General features: G+C 41.1%; 2 protein-coding genes and 1 long non-coding RNA gene across 4 annotated transcripts in view; 1 reads left to right on the forward strand and 2 right to left on the reverse strand.

The window, feature by feature from the left end:
- Positions 1-3,314, reverse strand: part of fam110b (family with sequence similarity 110 member B) — an 8,456-nt gene extending 5,142 nt beyond the window's left edge. The window contains exons 1-2 of one of the 2 annotated variants that reach the window (XM_077614492.1): positions 3,166-3,277; positions 2,368-2,530 (exon numbers count right to left, since the gene is read on the reverse strand). The gene's annotated coding sequence lies outside the window, so the exon portion shown is untranslated. Of the gene's footprint in view, positions 1-2,367; positions 2,531-3,165 lie in introns of both variants that reach the window. The other variant, XM_077614491.1, reaches the window with a different exon arrangement.
- Positions 3,315-4,090: 776 nt separating this feature from the next.
- LOC144085872 (uncharacterized) lies at positions 4,091-6,472 on the reverse strand. Its single transcript, XR_013304280.1, has 3 exons — positions 6,243-6,472; positions 5,024-5,075; positions 4,091-4,886 (listed from the first exon to the last, which is right to left on the reverse strand). It is a non-coding gene; the product is annotated as an uncharacterized LOC144085872 (long non-coding RNA).
- A 2,384-nt stretch (positions 6,473-8,856) lies between these two features.
- LOC144085871 (tissue factor-like) lies at positions 8,857-14,709 on the forward strand. Its single transcript, XM_077615541.1, has 7 exons — positions 8,857-9,123; positions 10,215-10,326; positions 11,330-11,422; positions 11,767-11,870; positions 12,405-12,583; positions 13,191-13,356; positions 13,488-14,709. The coding sequence occupies exons 1-7, from the start codon at positions 9,057-9,059 to the stop codon at positions 13,625-13,627; spliced, it is 861 nt and encodes a 286-aa protein (XP_077471667.1). The 5' UTR covers positions 8,857-9,056; the 3' UTR covers positions 13,628-14,709.
- Positions 14,710-14,873: the final 164 nt, after the last annotated feature.

Genomic DNA, 14,873 nt, shown 5'->3' on the forward strand with positions numbered 1-14,873 from the left:
AAATCAAGTTGAAAGGTTGGGCTCTCATTAAAATGCGGTTTAACTTTTGCCCCAAATCTATCGATTTATTGTAAATAAATTGGATATAAATACACGTGATGGAGTAGTCACTATGAAGAAAGAAGGTGCTTTGGCTAATTGCACAAAATGCACAGTCACCTATAGAACCAGCTCTTGTTGATTGTTTTTATTTTATTTTTTATTTTTTTTACAATTTTTGGCAGTGGATGAGGAGTTTTGTGATAGAATATCTTGCAAACCACGTTGTTGTTGTTGTTTTTTATATGTAGAGCAGGGGTAGGGAACCTATAGCCCGGGAGCCATGTGTGGCTCTTTCCATGGGTGCATATGGCTCTCCACTGACCTGTGAGGTAAAATATGGAAAATCTACCTCTAGCATCACTTTAATCATAATTTAGTTTTTTATGACTCTTCTGCATGCATGATATCATTGATACTGATTTATTAGCAACAGCATAACAATGTTGTCAAAAGAATTCAGAGACTTTTGGTACTTAAAAAGTGGTGAAATGACTTTTTTTTTTTGACTTTTCAATTCTGAAAATGGCTCTCAAGAAATAACTTTAGAAAATATCAATTGTTTATGGCTCTGTCTGTCAAAAAGGTTTCCGACCCCTGATTTAAAGTGTTTTTTGGCCTAGGGCAGGGGTCGGGAACCTTTTTAACGACGAGAGCCATAAACAATTCATATTTTCTAATGTTATTCCTTGAGAGCCAAACTCCGAATTTAAAAGTCAAAATACATGTAAATGGGTTCCTTTGTTTTAAATAATTTCACCACTTTTAAAGTGGAAAACAAAATTGAAAACATTCTTATGCAGTTGCTAATCAATGGGAGTATGCATTCCAGAAGAGTCTAACGCAAATTTAAAAAACGCAGTATCTCAGCGTTTTCCATATTTTAGCTCACAGGTTAGTGGAGAGCCAGATGCACCCATTAAAAGAGCCGCGTGTGGCTCCCGAGCCATAGGTTCCCTACCCCTGGCCTAGGGTGTCGTCTGGCTCCCGGCCAGACTCCGCTGGGATGGGCTCCGGCACCCCTGACGAGGTCTACGGACGTGGAATAAGTGAGTGAGTTGGACAGGAGGGCCCCAGCGGGGCGCTTGCTGACAATGCGCGGCTTCTGTCTGCATTCATGATGACTAACGCTCGATAATTTAGCGCAGGCAAACACAAATGCTCAGGATTGTTTTTTTTCTTTTCTTTCCTGGCTCTGATTGGAGTTCCACAGTCTGGCCCAGAAGGCAGAACAACTCTTCTTTTGGGGACGGACGTAGCGGATACTTATTCCGTCTTTCGGCGCCATCGTGATCGCCGTTAGCTAACTTTACCGTATTTCCTGGACTTTGAAGGACGCATGCTACTTCCACTCAAGAACAACTTGTATGTTTTTTTCTTTGTAAACTACGACCACTAAGAGCCTATTACGTCGCATTTTTCGAGCTCTTGGTAAAAAATAATAAAAAATAAAACCTGTTGTCTTAAAAAAATCCTATCTAGCTTGTTTTACTTTAACGCATCATGCTTGTTGTTGATTTTAGACAAATTAAAAAAATGACCCTCTCAAAAATATGACTAATACTCCAATGCGCCTTGTGTTGAGTTTTTTTACGTCGATAACTGTATGGAGTATTTTTTTTGGCAGTACAAATACCGAGTGCAAAATGGTAGTACTGTGTGAACAGTACTGCAAAGCGAAGCGCAGATAAATGGTCGGAGACTTGATCAATTTAGGTCACAAGTGAGCTACTTGCATGGAGGCACACGAGTGTTAATGTGTGTGAGTGTGTGAGTGTGTGAGTGTGTGAGTGTGTGTGTGTGTGTGTGTGTGTGTGTGTGTGTGTGTGTGTGTGTGTGTGTGTGTGTGTGTGTGTAGGGGGGGTCAAAAATTATCCTGGATTCTAAATGTTATAATGTCATTCGATTCATGTCATCCGTATGTATATATGTATATATTTTAGACATAAATAGATAGGTAATAAGTGGGTTAATAAATAAATATATAAATAAATATGAATAAATAAATATAAATAAATAAGCGTGTTGCTGAAATATATATATATATATGTATGTGTGTGTGTATATATATATAAATATATTTCAGCAAAACGCTTATTTATTTATATATTTATTCATGTATTTATTTATTAACCCACTTATTACCTATCTATTTATGTCTAAAATGTCTTTTTCTGTGTCTGTATTCTCACCCTCTTGCTACTGTGACAACCAAATTTCCCGAATACGGGATGAATAAAGTTATCCAATCCAATCCAATCCAATCTAACCCTAGTGACGATTAGCGGTTCAGAAAACAAATGAATGATTCATGTTACAATTCCATACCCGGCAAAAATGCAATCACAGATCCTGAACAGCCGTGACCGGATGATTCGCCTAAAGACGTTTCGCCGACGGACGTTTGACAGACGGACAGGTCGCCGAATGGACGTTCCGCCCAACGTTCATTCGGCCGGTTTGGCTGAATCATCCGAGTACCTGAACAGCACTGAGGAAAACCATGAAACTCAAGTTAAGCTAATTCATCAGCTACCATTGACAGCAATAGACGTCGAATCCATTTGAAGTCAGGGGGTGTGTCAGCCAGGGAACGTTGAACGTCTAGCAGTGAGTGATCAAAGGCGTCTTAAAAGATGAAATGCAAAATTTGAGAAGAATCTCCTATCCCCGTCAATGGCAGCCAACGAGCTGATGAACCAAAAATAGCTCATTGGAAGCCAGGCGGGGGTCGGAGGAGGCAAGCGATGCCCAGTAAACAAGCACCATACCTGCGCACGCAGGCGCTGGCTGGTGATGCAGCAAAGCGATGCCAAAAAAAAAACAGGCATCATAGCACCCCCGGCCACGGAAGCTAGCTCTATCGCCCAACCGAATGCGTCCACACCAAACCTGGGCACACATGATCAGCTAAAAATTCACCATTTTGACCCCCTCTCTCGAAAAGAATAAAAGTACAATGTGTGAAACGAGCCGATGCAGATTTGACAGTTGAAGAACAATGGCTTTGCTATCGACATTCCAGCATTTTAAAGAGAGATGCACGCCTCGCTTAGGGCCACTGATGGATTTTATAGCATGGCGGCTAAGGCTAACGTCATGCTAAGGTGAATTGAAGGGTCTTACCTGAACGTTTAGTGTAGAAAAACAAAGGATGCGGCTAAGGTTGCCAACCGTTTGGTCGGTGCGTCTTTTCGGCCTGACAGCATCCTGTTCGCAGCCAACAGCAAGGCTGGCATTCGCTTTAGCACAAGCACCAATACGTCCGCTTCTCGCTTTCACAATAAAAGACAATTACTACGCGCGTGGGCGTTTCGTCGGCGAACTGAGCATAATGATTAAAATAACAGAAACGGGGCTTTGTTTTGTGTCGTGCAGAATTTTATAGGAGCGTGAAAATAAGAAAGAAGCGGAGCCAAGTCACAACAAGGCGATCTTGTTTTGAAATTTAAATCCAATGATTAAGGTGAGCTTTGTTCAGCTATGAAGAGTCTGCAGTGAGACAAATCCCCAATGCAAAATGGGTGACCTGACAGAGATAAATAATGCATATTTACATTTATGGGTACATTTTTTGAGAGTCATTACTCGTGATGCTGTCAGAGTACATGTATTTAATCGTATGTTTTTGTAAAATGTAATAGTAGTGTGTTTTGGGGCGTAGTGGACGTCATAGCTTTATTATATGAAGCGTGTATTTCTTAAAATATGTCCTATTAAACTTTATAGGCTAATCATTTCTCCTATTGGCGATCGATTGCTATCAAAATGTGATGGTTTCGATGCCCAATGTTAAAATAAAATGAACTCAGACTGCAATAGAAAAGTATGGCTTGGACGTCTATTGTCGTCAATGGATGTTTTACTAACTACCACAACACATGAATCGGTAAATATACTATGCAGTTGATGCAATAAATGAGTTACAGAAAGAGGGCGCTATTACAAATGGTTCCATATTTCACTAAAAATAAGGAGACAAGTGTATCCGGTTCAATCCCATAACATACTTTATTTATTTATTCCAATAAATATAAGTTTTAGTCCTTTTGTCACTATTATTTCTTGTCTTTAACCAAGGTGAAGTACTCGACTCACAAAAAAATGCAATTTCCTCACAGGTCCTCAGCTGAAGAAAACCAAAACACAGAACTCAAGTAAGGGTGACTTATTAGCTGCTATTGACACCAATAGACGTCCAATCCATTGCAAGTGGGAGGGTGGCAGCGAATGAAGAACTGTTCACTTGCTTGCATTGGACCTGCGCTAGTGACCTACTGGTTTAACTCACAGTCACATGATTGGACATCTATCATTGTCAATGGCACTGAAAGAGTTAAAAATGGGAATACACCATGCTCTCAACTTTTTATACATGATTTCATCGTCAGGAAGAACTGCCATCACCCCAATTTCTGCGCTCATCTTCCCACCCGGCTAGCATGATAGCTATCCCGCTTCCTTTGGCTTGAAGTTAGCCTTGGACCGGTCGCCACTCACCAATCCTCTTCCCCGTTCCCTGGACGTGCCACAATAAGCTTCCGCAGCTGGTCAGGGTAAAGACGGGCAAGGGAAATCGTGTTGAGGGTCGCTAAGTATGTGCTAGCTCAAAGACGGCGCTGTTTCGCCGTCATGAAACGCACACACAGAAACACACACGAGGCTTCAGAAGCTCGGTATTATGTGTGCGAACCCTTTCACGGTTACCTAGCAACAGGAAGAAACCAGGCTATGTCGATGTTTTTTTTTTCTTTTTGGGTCATCGCAGATACTCCAAGTTGATCGGTGCGCACGCTGGCGTTGTGTCACTTATGATGAGCCGGAATAAATGTCCTCAAACGATTATTCTGTGATAAATAGAGAAAAATAAATAATAATGAGCTCAATATATTTTTGTGTAAATATCCCATAACACAACATAGACGCATCTTATAGTCCAATGCAGTTTATACAGTTCGTCAATAAATTCATTCATTTTTCGTACCGCTTATCCTTGCAAGGGTCGCGGGGGGTGCCGGAGCCTATCCCAGCCAACTCTGGGCATCAGGCGGTGGATTGTTGGCCAGCCAATCGCAGGGCACAATGAGACAAACAACCAATCACTCATACGTAAGGACAATTTAGAGTGCTAAATTAGCCTAGCATGTATGTTTAATGATTCTTGGTGCGAAAACTTTAAACTTGTACATATTGTGTATAGTTTTACTGTAAACTGCGGCTGCCAATAACAACAAGTTTCCATTATGTAGATTTGTGATATTATTTGTCGTATTATTAAGTCGTTATTGCTTCACTTCTGAATATAGGTTAGTATCTATTTTAAGAGATATTTTAATAAGTAGGATTCACTGTGGGTAGCTTTTCAGAGGGTTTCTAGTGCCCTCTAAAGATCAAAGAGCACATTGCATCTCACTCGATACTTTTTATCATTTTATTAATCCTACGATAAGTCTTAACTTTTAATTATTATAAGATATACTTTGACTGGTATTGCACGTTTGCAGCAGAAGCTATTGGTTATGTTTCCAATGTAGTTCCCCGATTAACCACTAGAGTGCAGAAAAATGATTTCTACATGTCATGAAAAACTTTTGTATCACTGCCAATACAAACTGAACCAAGTTTTTTTAATCTAAACTTTTATTTCCATTGCTGACATCTCATTTTATAGACGGGAATAAAAAAACACCACACATTTACAAGGTGGATTTACAATTTGGAAAAGTACAACCATATGCAGGAGTGCACCTCCAAATCAAATTCTTATTTATTTATATATATATTACGAAACAAGTGAATAAAGTCCAATGCCGGATGTTGGCCTACTCGCATGCTTTCCCACGCTTGGAAAGACATTTGTCCGTGATACGTGAAACAATGAGACTTTAGTGGAACAGATGTTTGCTGTTGAAAGTAGAAAGAGGCAATGGTTTGGATGAGCCCGACTTTCATCATAACATTGAGATCAGGTTACCGTGGGCTCACTCCAACGATTGCTTGCTTTCCTTTTAACTGCCCTACAAACACATGAACTCGTTCAAGGCCAGAAGATGGAGAGTATCATCGTTGTAAATCTGTTATACTACTTTGTAACGGTGAAAGAATGCGGATAAATTCTGACTGATTCTTCAGCTGGAGTGCAAGACAGCTAGCAACACGTACCAAATATTATTGGAAATCCTATTACGAACAGAAGATCTTACCGTCACAGACGTCGTAAATGTTATCTGAACCACAGGTTCTGGAGCCGCATGTGGCTCGTTAGCGCTGCCCTAGTGGCTACCTGGAGCTTTTTTTAAAAAGTTGAAAAATGGGGGAGATATTTTTTTTCTTTTAATGTGGTTTCTGTAGAAATACAGGGATTCTTAACGTTTCCCAATGCTGTAAGAATGCGTCCAATAAATATTAAATGTCAACATTTCTGTCACCCAAGATTTGCGTCATAGCCTGCGACACACTTTTTTATGCTAGCAGGTCGCTGTTGTAAACAAAACGGCGACCGTTTGGGTAATGAATCCCCTGGAAGAAAAGAGAAAAATAACGGAGGTTTGGACGTTTCTTTTTGTCGAATCCTAAAAATATAAAGGACGGCAAATATGTATTTATTTTCTTCAAAGCAATGAAACATAATTCATTAAGTTAAACTTAAGGGGCATCGTCGAAAGAGTAGTCACGTGGTACGTCATTCTCTACCAAATGCATAGCACGTATTGCCTTCATTATAAAGCTTTTAATTTTGGGGCTGCTTCAGGCATAGTATTTGGGTTTTTGTTCATCCAATATGGCTCTTTCAACATTTTGGGGTACCTACCCCAGGACTAGTCAATCTAGAATTGGTTTAATGCTATAGGGGACGTTGCTTAGCTCATTAGCATGGCTAACGTAAACGCGACTATGACGTCACACGGAGAACAGTACTCAATTTAAAAAGGGTAATCGAATTCAATGCTTTTATTGTCATTATGCATGTATAATGCGTTACTATTGTGCTTATAAGTAATCTCTATCACGCCTGTTCATTTGTTTTTACATTAGTAATTCTACGAAAGTAACATACTATTAATGTGAGAGTCGTTTTTGTTGTTGTTTTACTTTTTCTACCGCTAAATGATAGCGTAAACATAGGCTGGGGATGATGTTCCATTTGAAATATTTACAGTATTTGTAATAATCATGTCATCGTTTGTCCTTGACAGCACTAGACCCCCAATCCATGTGTTATGGGAGAGCTGGCAGCAAATGAACAAATCTGAGTTCAAATGGATGGACGTCTACAAGGGAAGATTGGACAGCTGTCAACGGTAGGTGTGCAATCCCCCCTAAAACATCTCGCTGCTCCCACGCCCTCATATTTGCTCAATGATGGGTCTCTCCAAATGGGTTCCAGATGTTTACTCCTAAATTCCGATAAATAATGACGAAAAAGAGCCTCACCAAATTCCAGAAAATTGGACTTGAAGAGTTGCGCGTGATGTCGGTTGGTCTCTTTTGGCCCCGCATTCCTCTTCCTCAAGCTCGCTCCCGGGGGGGTCCCGAGTGAGTCCATACACTTGGGTTCACTGATGGGGAAAAAACACTTACTATGCATGGCTAAAAATCAGCTTAGTGCGCACTTCCTCTCGCATTTTGAAGTGTTCTTCCCATTTGTACTTTAGCTTTTTAGCCCTAAGTTTGTTTCTGCTACATTGACATTACAATGCAATGCTCCTATTTCCTAATTCCAAATTTGATATACAAGAAAACTGAAATATTGTGAAAGTAGGACGTGTAAAAGAAACCCACGAGAACAGGGTTCGAACAGAGTAGTCTTTTTCTTGAAAGATATATCACATTAAAGCTTACCGTTTTTTCCATACTATAGACCAGGGGTCGGGAACCTTTTTGACGAAGAGAGCCACAAACAATTCATATTTTCAAATGTTATTCCTTGTGAGCCATACTACAAATTTAAAAGTCAAAATACATACATGTAAACGAGTGCCTTTTCAAATTTTTTTTGTAATTTCACCACTTTTAAAGTGGAAAAAACGGAATATTTTTAAAAGATTCTTATGCTGTTGCTAATCAATGAGAGGGTGCATTCCAGAAGAGTCCACTGCAACAAAAATGAAGATTAAATAAAAAAAAAGAAGATTAAAGCAGCTCTAAATGTAATATCTCAGTTCTGTTAACAGCGATTTCCATATTTTAGCTCACAGGTTAGCAAAGAGCCAGATGCACCCATCAAAAGAGCCACATGAGGCTCCCAAGCCATAGGTTCCCTACCCCTGCTATAGACGCAAGGGATAATGAAGCACATCATGGATTAACCTGTCAATTTCATACAGGAAAAATAAAATATTGCATTAGTCAGGCTTTTAAACAGTGTGAGGATCAATTTATTATTACATTTTCAGGTATGATAAATGTTAGGTGCACTGGATTATATGGGGAGGGTCTCAGTTATTTTTCTCAATTTACTAGGTAGATAAGCCATATTATTTGTGAAAACATCATCATATATGTAATGTTTATATAAACTTCTTACTATTTTAGTCATGGATGTCTAACGTGAGCATCCTGTGCTCCTTTGAGAGAAACTCCGAAACTTTCCTCAAAAGAATGCGACGCGAACCATTTGGAACAGAGCCCGTGTGTCGTCGTCATGGTAACACGTACTCAAAGTACTTTCCATTCTGAGACGATACTCTTTTTTGGGGGGGTTGTTTTTTACGTGAGGGCGCTGAGTTTTGCGTGCCGATTCTTGTATTTTTGAGATGGCAGATGAAGGTAAGGGTGGGGAGGGCTGTTTTGTGTTTGCCTAAGAGAACTTTTATGGGAATGTTTTAATGGCGAGCAGGCGTGTGGGAGGGATCAGTGAGCGGAGTGGAGCGGAGCCGAGGGGAGGGGCGGAACCCTGAGCGGACCCCTTGGTCACCCCAAATTGTGATCCCACACTCTGTAAAAGACTGGCGTGGAAAGACAGACTTTTTGCGCTTTCTTCGTATCCGAGCTTGAAGGAATTGACGTGTTGCGACATGGCCTGGCTGAAAAAGATTTTTTATCTGCTCGTCTCCGTGGCTTCTTGGATGATGGCCAATGCAGGTAAAACGGCCTCCCACTCCATTGGCCTTATTTTGGCGTGGCTGGCGCTACTTCGCTCTCATGTGCTTCTCATTTACATTCCTTTCCATAATCCGGAGGGCACAAAAAATGCACAATTGTGCTGTTGCGCCAGGTTTCGTTTGTTCACTTCTGGTGAAATGTGTTTGCTTTTACTTGGCTTTTGTCGGGGCGATTGTTGGCTGTCGGATGGCGTGAAATGCGGCGGTGAACTTTTGACTGGGACGGATTGGACGTCCTTCGCTGATGCGGCTGTTAGTGAATATTTTAGATTTATTCCTTTATTTTGATATGTTCTAATATTAGTTTTTTGCCTTTAAAAAAAAATAGATTAGTCGTTATTTATTTTTAGTTTATTTTGCTGAATAGGTCATTAAGAGATACATTTGGGACCATTTTTTTTAAAATTATTATTTCAAATTTGGATTCATCCAAAAATATCTTAATGTTTTGTTTTTGAAATCTTCCAGCACATGACTTCATTTAGAGTGTGCTTACGGGAAAGCATGAGTGTATTCATGAAGTTTCAAGAAAGTGTGCTATGTTTTCATGATGAAGCTCGAAAGAATGATGACGCATGGAATGAGGACATCCATCCCATCATTTATTATCGAAACATCACACTTGTTTTCATCTGGGAAGACAAAGATCACAGTGTTCAAAATGTCCGAATTGGCGGTCCAGATTTGGCCCCTGGACCTCCACTTGAACAAATCTGACTCAGCGTGATAACAATATTGCCCGTGTCAGTCATCTTCATATCATGATGGCATGACGACGTATGCAAGTGTGCGACTTGCATACGTCGTCATGCCATTGCAAAACCAAAATAGTTTAGAATTGAGGTTTTGGTTTATGTGTCATGGTTTCCGTCATCATCATGAATCAATGTTTACGAGCGCCTTTCAACTTCTTGGACTGACATCAGCTGTTTAGAGTTCCGCTGTCACCAAATTCCCTCCGAATTGACATCATGGCTTGACATTTTTAACCCATTGCAAATCTGAGCAAAGAGGAAGTGCTGAGTCATTTTTACACGTACATTTCTAATCAATTTTTCCCTCCCATTACAGAAGAAGACATCCCGAAAGCAGAGAACGTCCATTGGGTGTCTCTGGATTTTAAAACTCTTCTGAAGTGGACCGTGGCGCCGTCAAACTACTCATTTTCTGTCCAGTACATTTGGTGAGTCGGCACACGCTGAAAAATATTAATAACACCCATCAACAACTGCTTCACAGATACAATTAAGATAAATGTTATTTGCCATGAGGACACGAATTGCAAAAAAAGTGCTGTTTGGGTAAAAAAAAATGAAAATATTTCATGTTTGAGTTCACACAAAAAAATGCAAATGTGCTGCTTGCTTTACGGCATACGTCACGTGCCCCTTTTATGATTTTTTTTTTTTTTGACGTGTCCAACTGCAGGTAATCATTAGGCAAAACATACTTTTGTCCACTGGAGGGCGCTAGAATCACCGAAAACTCAATTAGTGTGGCTTTCGGCCAGATACTATACCTCAATTTTTTATATCACATTGAAACGTTCTCCCTTATTTTTCTTTTTTTAAGTCACCCAAGCTTTATAAACTTTTATCCATAAAGAATTTTACTTGTAGAGCATTGTAAATTAATCCCTCGAATATGGCAGTTAATGTAGACCAGACATGGCCGCGATAATAAAAAAAGAAGAAAAAGAAGTCAATAGCAGGAAAAAATCGTAGTAGTGAATTTGCGATAATCGAGGATTTACTGTACAGACGCTCCCCTACTTACGAACGAAGGAGTTAGGTTCCGAGCGATTGTTCATAAGTTGAATTTGTTCGTAAGTTTCTCAGTGCTATATTTTGTATTATAATTTATGTTTAAGGCCTATATAAGTATATTGAAGGTTTATATAAGTGCATTTGTATGTTTAAGGCTTGTATAAGTAACACGCATTGGTTTGTACTGAAAAAAACATTTAATAAAATGGATAGAATATGTACAGTACTGGAGAGAGAGAGAGAGAGAGAGAGAGAGAGAGAGAGAGAGAGAGAGAGAGAGAGAGAGAGAGAGAGAGATTTATGTATTAGAAAGTGGCCGAAAGAAGCAATCTAAGGGATCATTTCCGTGTTTGTCGAAAATAGCGATGGCAACAATTTCCGCTCTAAATGAAACTGAAAGGATGGGATTTTGTGGTTCAGGGAACACGGTGACGAGTGGAAGAGCAGTAGCAACTGCATCCGAATAAGCGAGACGGAGTGCGACCTGTCCGACGAACTTCAACCCCCCAACAGGTGTGTAACGAATACTTAGTCGCCTTTCCAGGTCCAAATGGATCACCGTTTATTCGTCATTTTAGTCTAATAGTTGGTCCTCTTTTGCTAAGCGCACATAGCCATTGAATAGTAAAAAAAATATACCTTGGCTGGCCATGAATGAGTTCAAAATTAGAAGTTTTACTACTTATGCTTGATTTCACTTTTATTTAGCGCCGTCAATGATAGCCCATCAAGTCCAAATTTCAACTCGTTCTTCCTCTGGCCAATACGCAGCCTCCCACCCATTGAGTTTATCATTAGTAGACGTCAATGGCCAGCTTTTTTGGGGGGGTATTTAAAGGAATGTCCTACTTTGACAGGGAATTTTCAGCCGACGTTCAAACCGAACCCGAGGACGACCTGCACTACGACGTGGACGAGTTTCCTCACACTTTTTCTGCGCCCTTCAATCCCTATCAACAAAGTAAGTATGGCCGTGGGTAGAGACATCACTTATTTGGATTGTGTACGGCATTTCCAAACTTTTTAAAATATCAGAAGCGCGGGAAAAAGAAACGTAACGGTGACGCCTACTTTGTTGGGGGTTTTCAATGCTTTGCAACAGAGAGTACAAACACGACGACTGTTAGCCGTAGCCGACGCTAACAAAACAAAACAAATGGAAGGCCTCCCTTCCCGCTCAATCGGTCAAGCGGTGTGTTTAGGAACAACACGTAAAAGACAACACCGCACATTACCCATGTTTCTAGGCTCAACAATTGCAACGGTTTGAATAATTTGTTTAGCAAACAATTTTTTGGGGGAAAAACATTGGCTTTTTTTGTAGTCTGGATACCAAATGCGTATTTAGTAGTTTGGTAAAGACTGGCGTAGTAATAGACGGAAGATCCTTAGGATTTGGCCGCTCTGTACGTACGTACGTACTAGAAGCGTCAGACTTTAGTTACCTTGAGTTTTTGGAGTTTTGGACCGTTGTTTCTCTCATTGGTGGGCTCAGGTGAGATCAGCGCCCCGGAATTTACGGTGGAGCTGCTGGAGGAGGGCAAGGCCAGCGTGACCATTGAAGACCCGCTGACCAGTTTTCACAAGTACGGAACTCAACTCAGCATCCGAGATATTCTGAAGAACGACCTCCAGTACAAGATCAGCTATTACAAGTCTGGGAGTACGGGAAAAGTAAGATGGCGTGATCAGAAAATACAACAAAACTCTCATTCAAATCTGCACCTTAACTTTATTTTCACAAATAATCACATTGGTCTTGCTGCACCTGCTTTGTTTTTAAAGGATATTATTGGCCGTCGTTGCCGGTGATGAGATGTCCAATTCATTTTTAATTGGGGAGGGCGGCAAAGGCTTTTTTTGGGAATAACACACCAAAAAAATGAACGAATCGATGGTGTACTTTTTGCCTCATTAAGCTCATTTCAATTGAAATCAGAATTAGGATTGGACGCCACACGATTGGGAGGCAAATGTTCTATCCGTCCCCGGCCCTCCCAGTTCCATTGAATTAGACGGTACTTGGCCGTTTGGTCGCCCGGAAGGTTATCGATCATTTTGATTGATGCGTAGACCGTCTTGTTTTACCTTGTTTTGTCGCTGGACTTTTGGTCGCCTGTCGTTTGGGTCCGGGCGACCAAACGTCCGGCAACTAAAAGTCCGGCGACCAAACATCCGGTCACGGAATTAGACAAACTTGAAAACTCACAGGGCATCCGTCCATTTTCTCTCTGGTGTTTTCCGATTTCTTGACCATATCGTTACATTTTTCTCATCGCAGCGGGACATCGTCACCAAGTCCAATAAGGGCGAAGTGGCCGCGTTGGACGTGGGTCAGAGTTACTGCTTCATGGTGGCGGCCTACATCCCGGCCAGACCTAAAGCACACCAACAAGGGGCCTGGAGCATCCAGCAGTGCACCCCTGGACAGACCAACATCCTGCAAGGTACACTAAGAACACAAAATGCCAAAACGGGGAAAATGGAAAAAGAACCTACCGTATGTCGGTAGAAGAACTGGAAGGAGACATCGGCCCAAAGCGCTTCCAACGATTGTTGTCTTTTTTTTTTTTTGCAGAGCTGAGTCTCGGCGCTTTGGTGGGCGGACTTTTCATCCTGGTGGTCGTCCTGGTGGTCATCATCACGGTGACCGTCCTGTGCTGCAGACGGAGGAACGGCGGCTCGCCCGCGACGTACCAGTCGTCCGCCGTGGTATGAGCTTTTCATTTGGGAAAGTGGCGGCGAGCCAGCGTAGAGGGAGCCGGTCTTTCTCGCATTTTTGGGGACGGACTATGTCTATAATATAGATATATCGCCACTAGAATCTACTTGGCGTTAGCCTGGCAAGCTAGCTTGACTTTGGAGGTCTACAAGGGACGACGAATTAGTGGGGGGGGCATCGTGGACAAAGAATACCTTTCTTTTTTTAACCCCATCGGCTGCCATTAATGACAACGGACATCCTTCAGGCGCTTTCTGGGCGTGTGCGGTCTTTTGGTCGCCGTCTTTTGGTCGCCCGGACCGCGACAACGGGCAAACAAAAGAGCGGCGACAAAACAAGGTAAAACAAGACGGTCTACGCATGAATAAAAGGCAACAATGGCCATGAGCAGTTTCACTGAGCCCACGTGTGAGTGGAGAAGAGTTTGTATGTACATGCGTTGTCCCTTTAAGAAGCGACATCAGTTCAGTCAGGGTCTTAACAAGTTCTCCAACAAAAAACAATCAAAGTCTGGGAAATTTGGAGCTTTTCTTTAGCCTAATAATGACTAGGGCATTAAGTATGACTAAATAGTCATTCGCAGTTTGTATTTAGGGAATTTGAGCAACCATTTCAATGGTAATTATCAATAACCTTCCGGGCGACCAAAAGACCGGCGACCAATGGACCGTGTACCCTTTCAGGGTGTAGTTTGCCGTAAGACCAACTAGGACATATTTTGAGTATCACCTATAATTTTAGCAAAAGCAAACTTTTACCTGTTTAGCGCACATTTTTCATGAAGTTTAGACCGCAAATACGTATACTTTTCCAAGTTCCAATGTGTCAAATCTCCTGTTGAATTACTGTGCTAAAACTACTAACAGTATCTTTTATAAGCCTTATGTTTGGATATTTTTACCAGAGAGCGCACATACAAAATATTCAAGATCCATTGTGAGTACTCACCTGTGTTATGTTTCTATATGTTCTCAAATTTTTCACGGACACAGAAGAACGCTAAACCAATTTTTGTCTATGTGATGCAAGTGGCTTTTGTCGATCAAAAGTACACCATTAAAAATTCATGGGACTGAAAGCGCCTTCTTTTTTTGTATGCCAGTGTTTTACCGAAAAAAATAAGGTTTTAGAGGCCTTCCCATTCAAGTGAATGGCAAAGCGTCTCCAAACTTTTGACCACTGCCGTATAGCAAGTACGACTTTAATGCCCAGAATGGTCACTTCGAGCAAAATCAATACATT

This window comes from Stigmatopora argus, chromosome 12 (assembly GCF_051989625.1).
Source record: "Stigmatopora argus isolate UIUO_Sarg chromosome 12, RoL_Sarg_1.0, whole genome shotgun sequence".
NCBI lineage: Eukaryota > Metazoa > Chordata > Actinopteri > Syngnathiformes > Syngnathidae > Stigmatopora > Stigmatopora argus.

Coding starts and splice junctions, on each gene's coding strand:
- LOC144085871 (XM_077615541.1), top strand. CDS start 9,057: ATGGCCTGGCTGAAAAAGATTTTTTATCTGCTCGTCTCCGTGGCTTCT. Junction 9,124..10,214: donor TTGGATGATGGCCAATGCAG/GTAAAACGGCCT, acceptor CTCCCATTACAG/AAGAAGACATCCCGAAAGCA. Junction 12,584..13,190: donor AGTCTGGGAGTACGGGAAAA/GTAAGATGGCGT, acceptor TTCTCATCGCAG/CGGGACATCGTCACCAAGTC.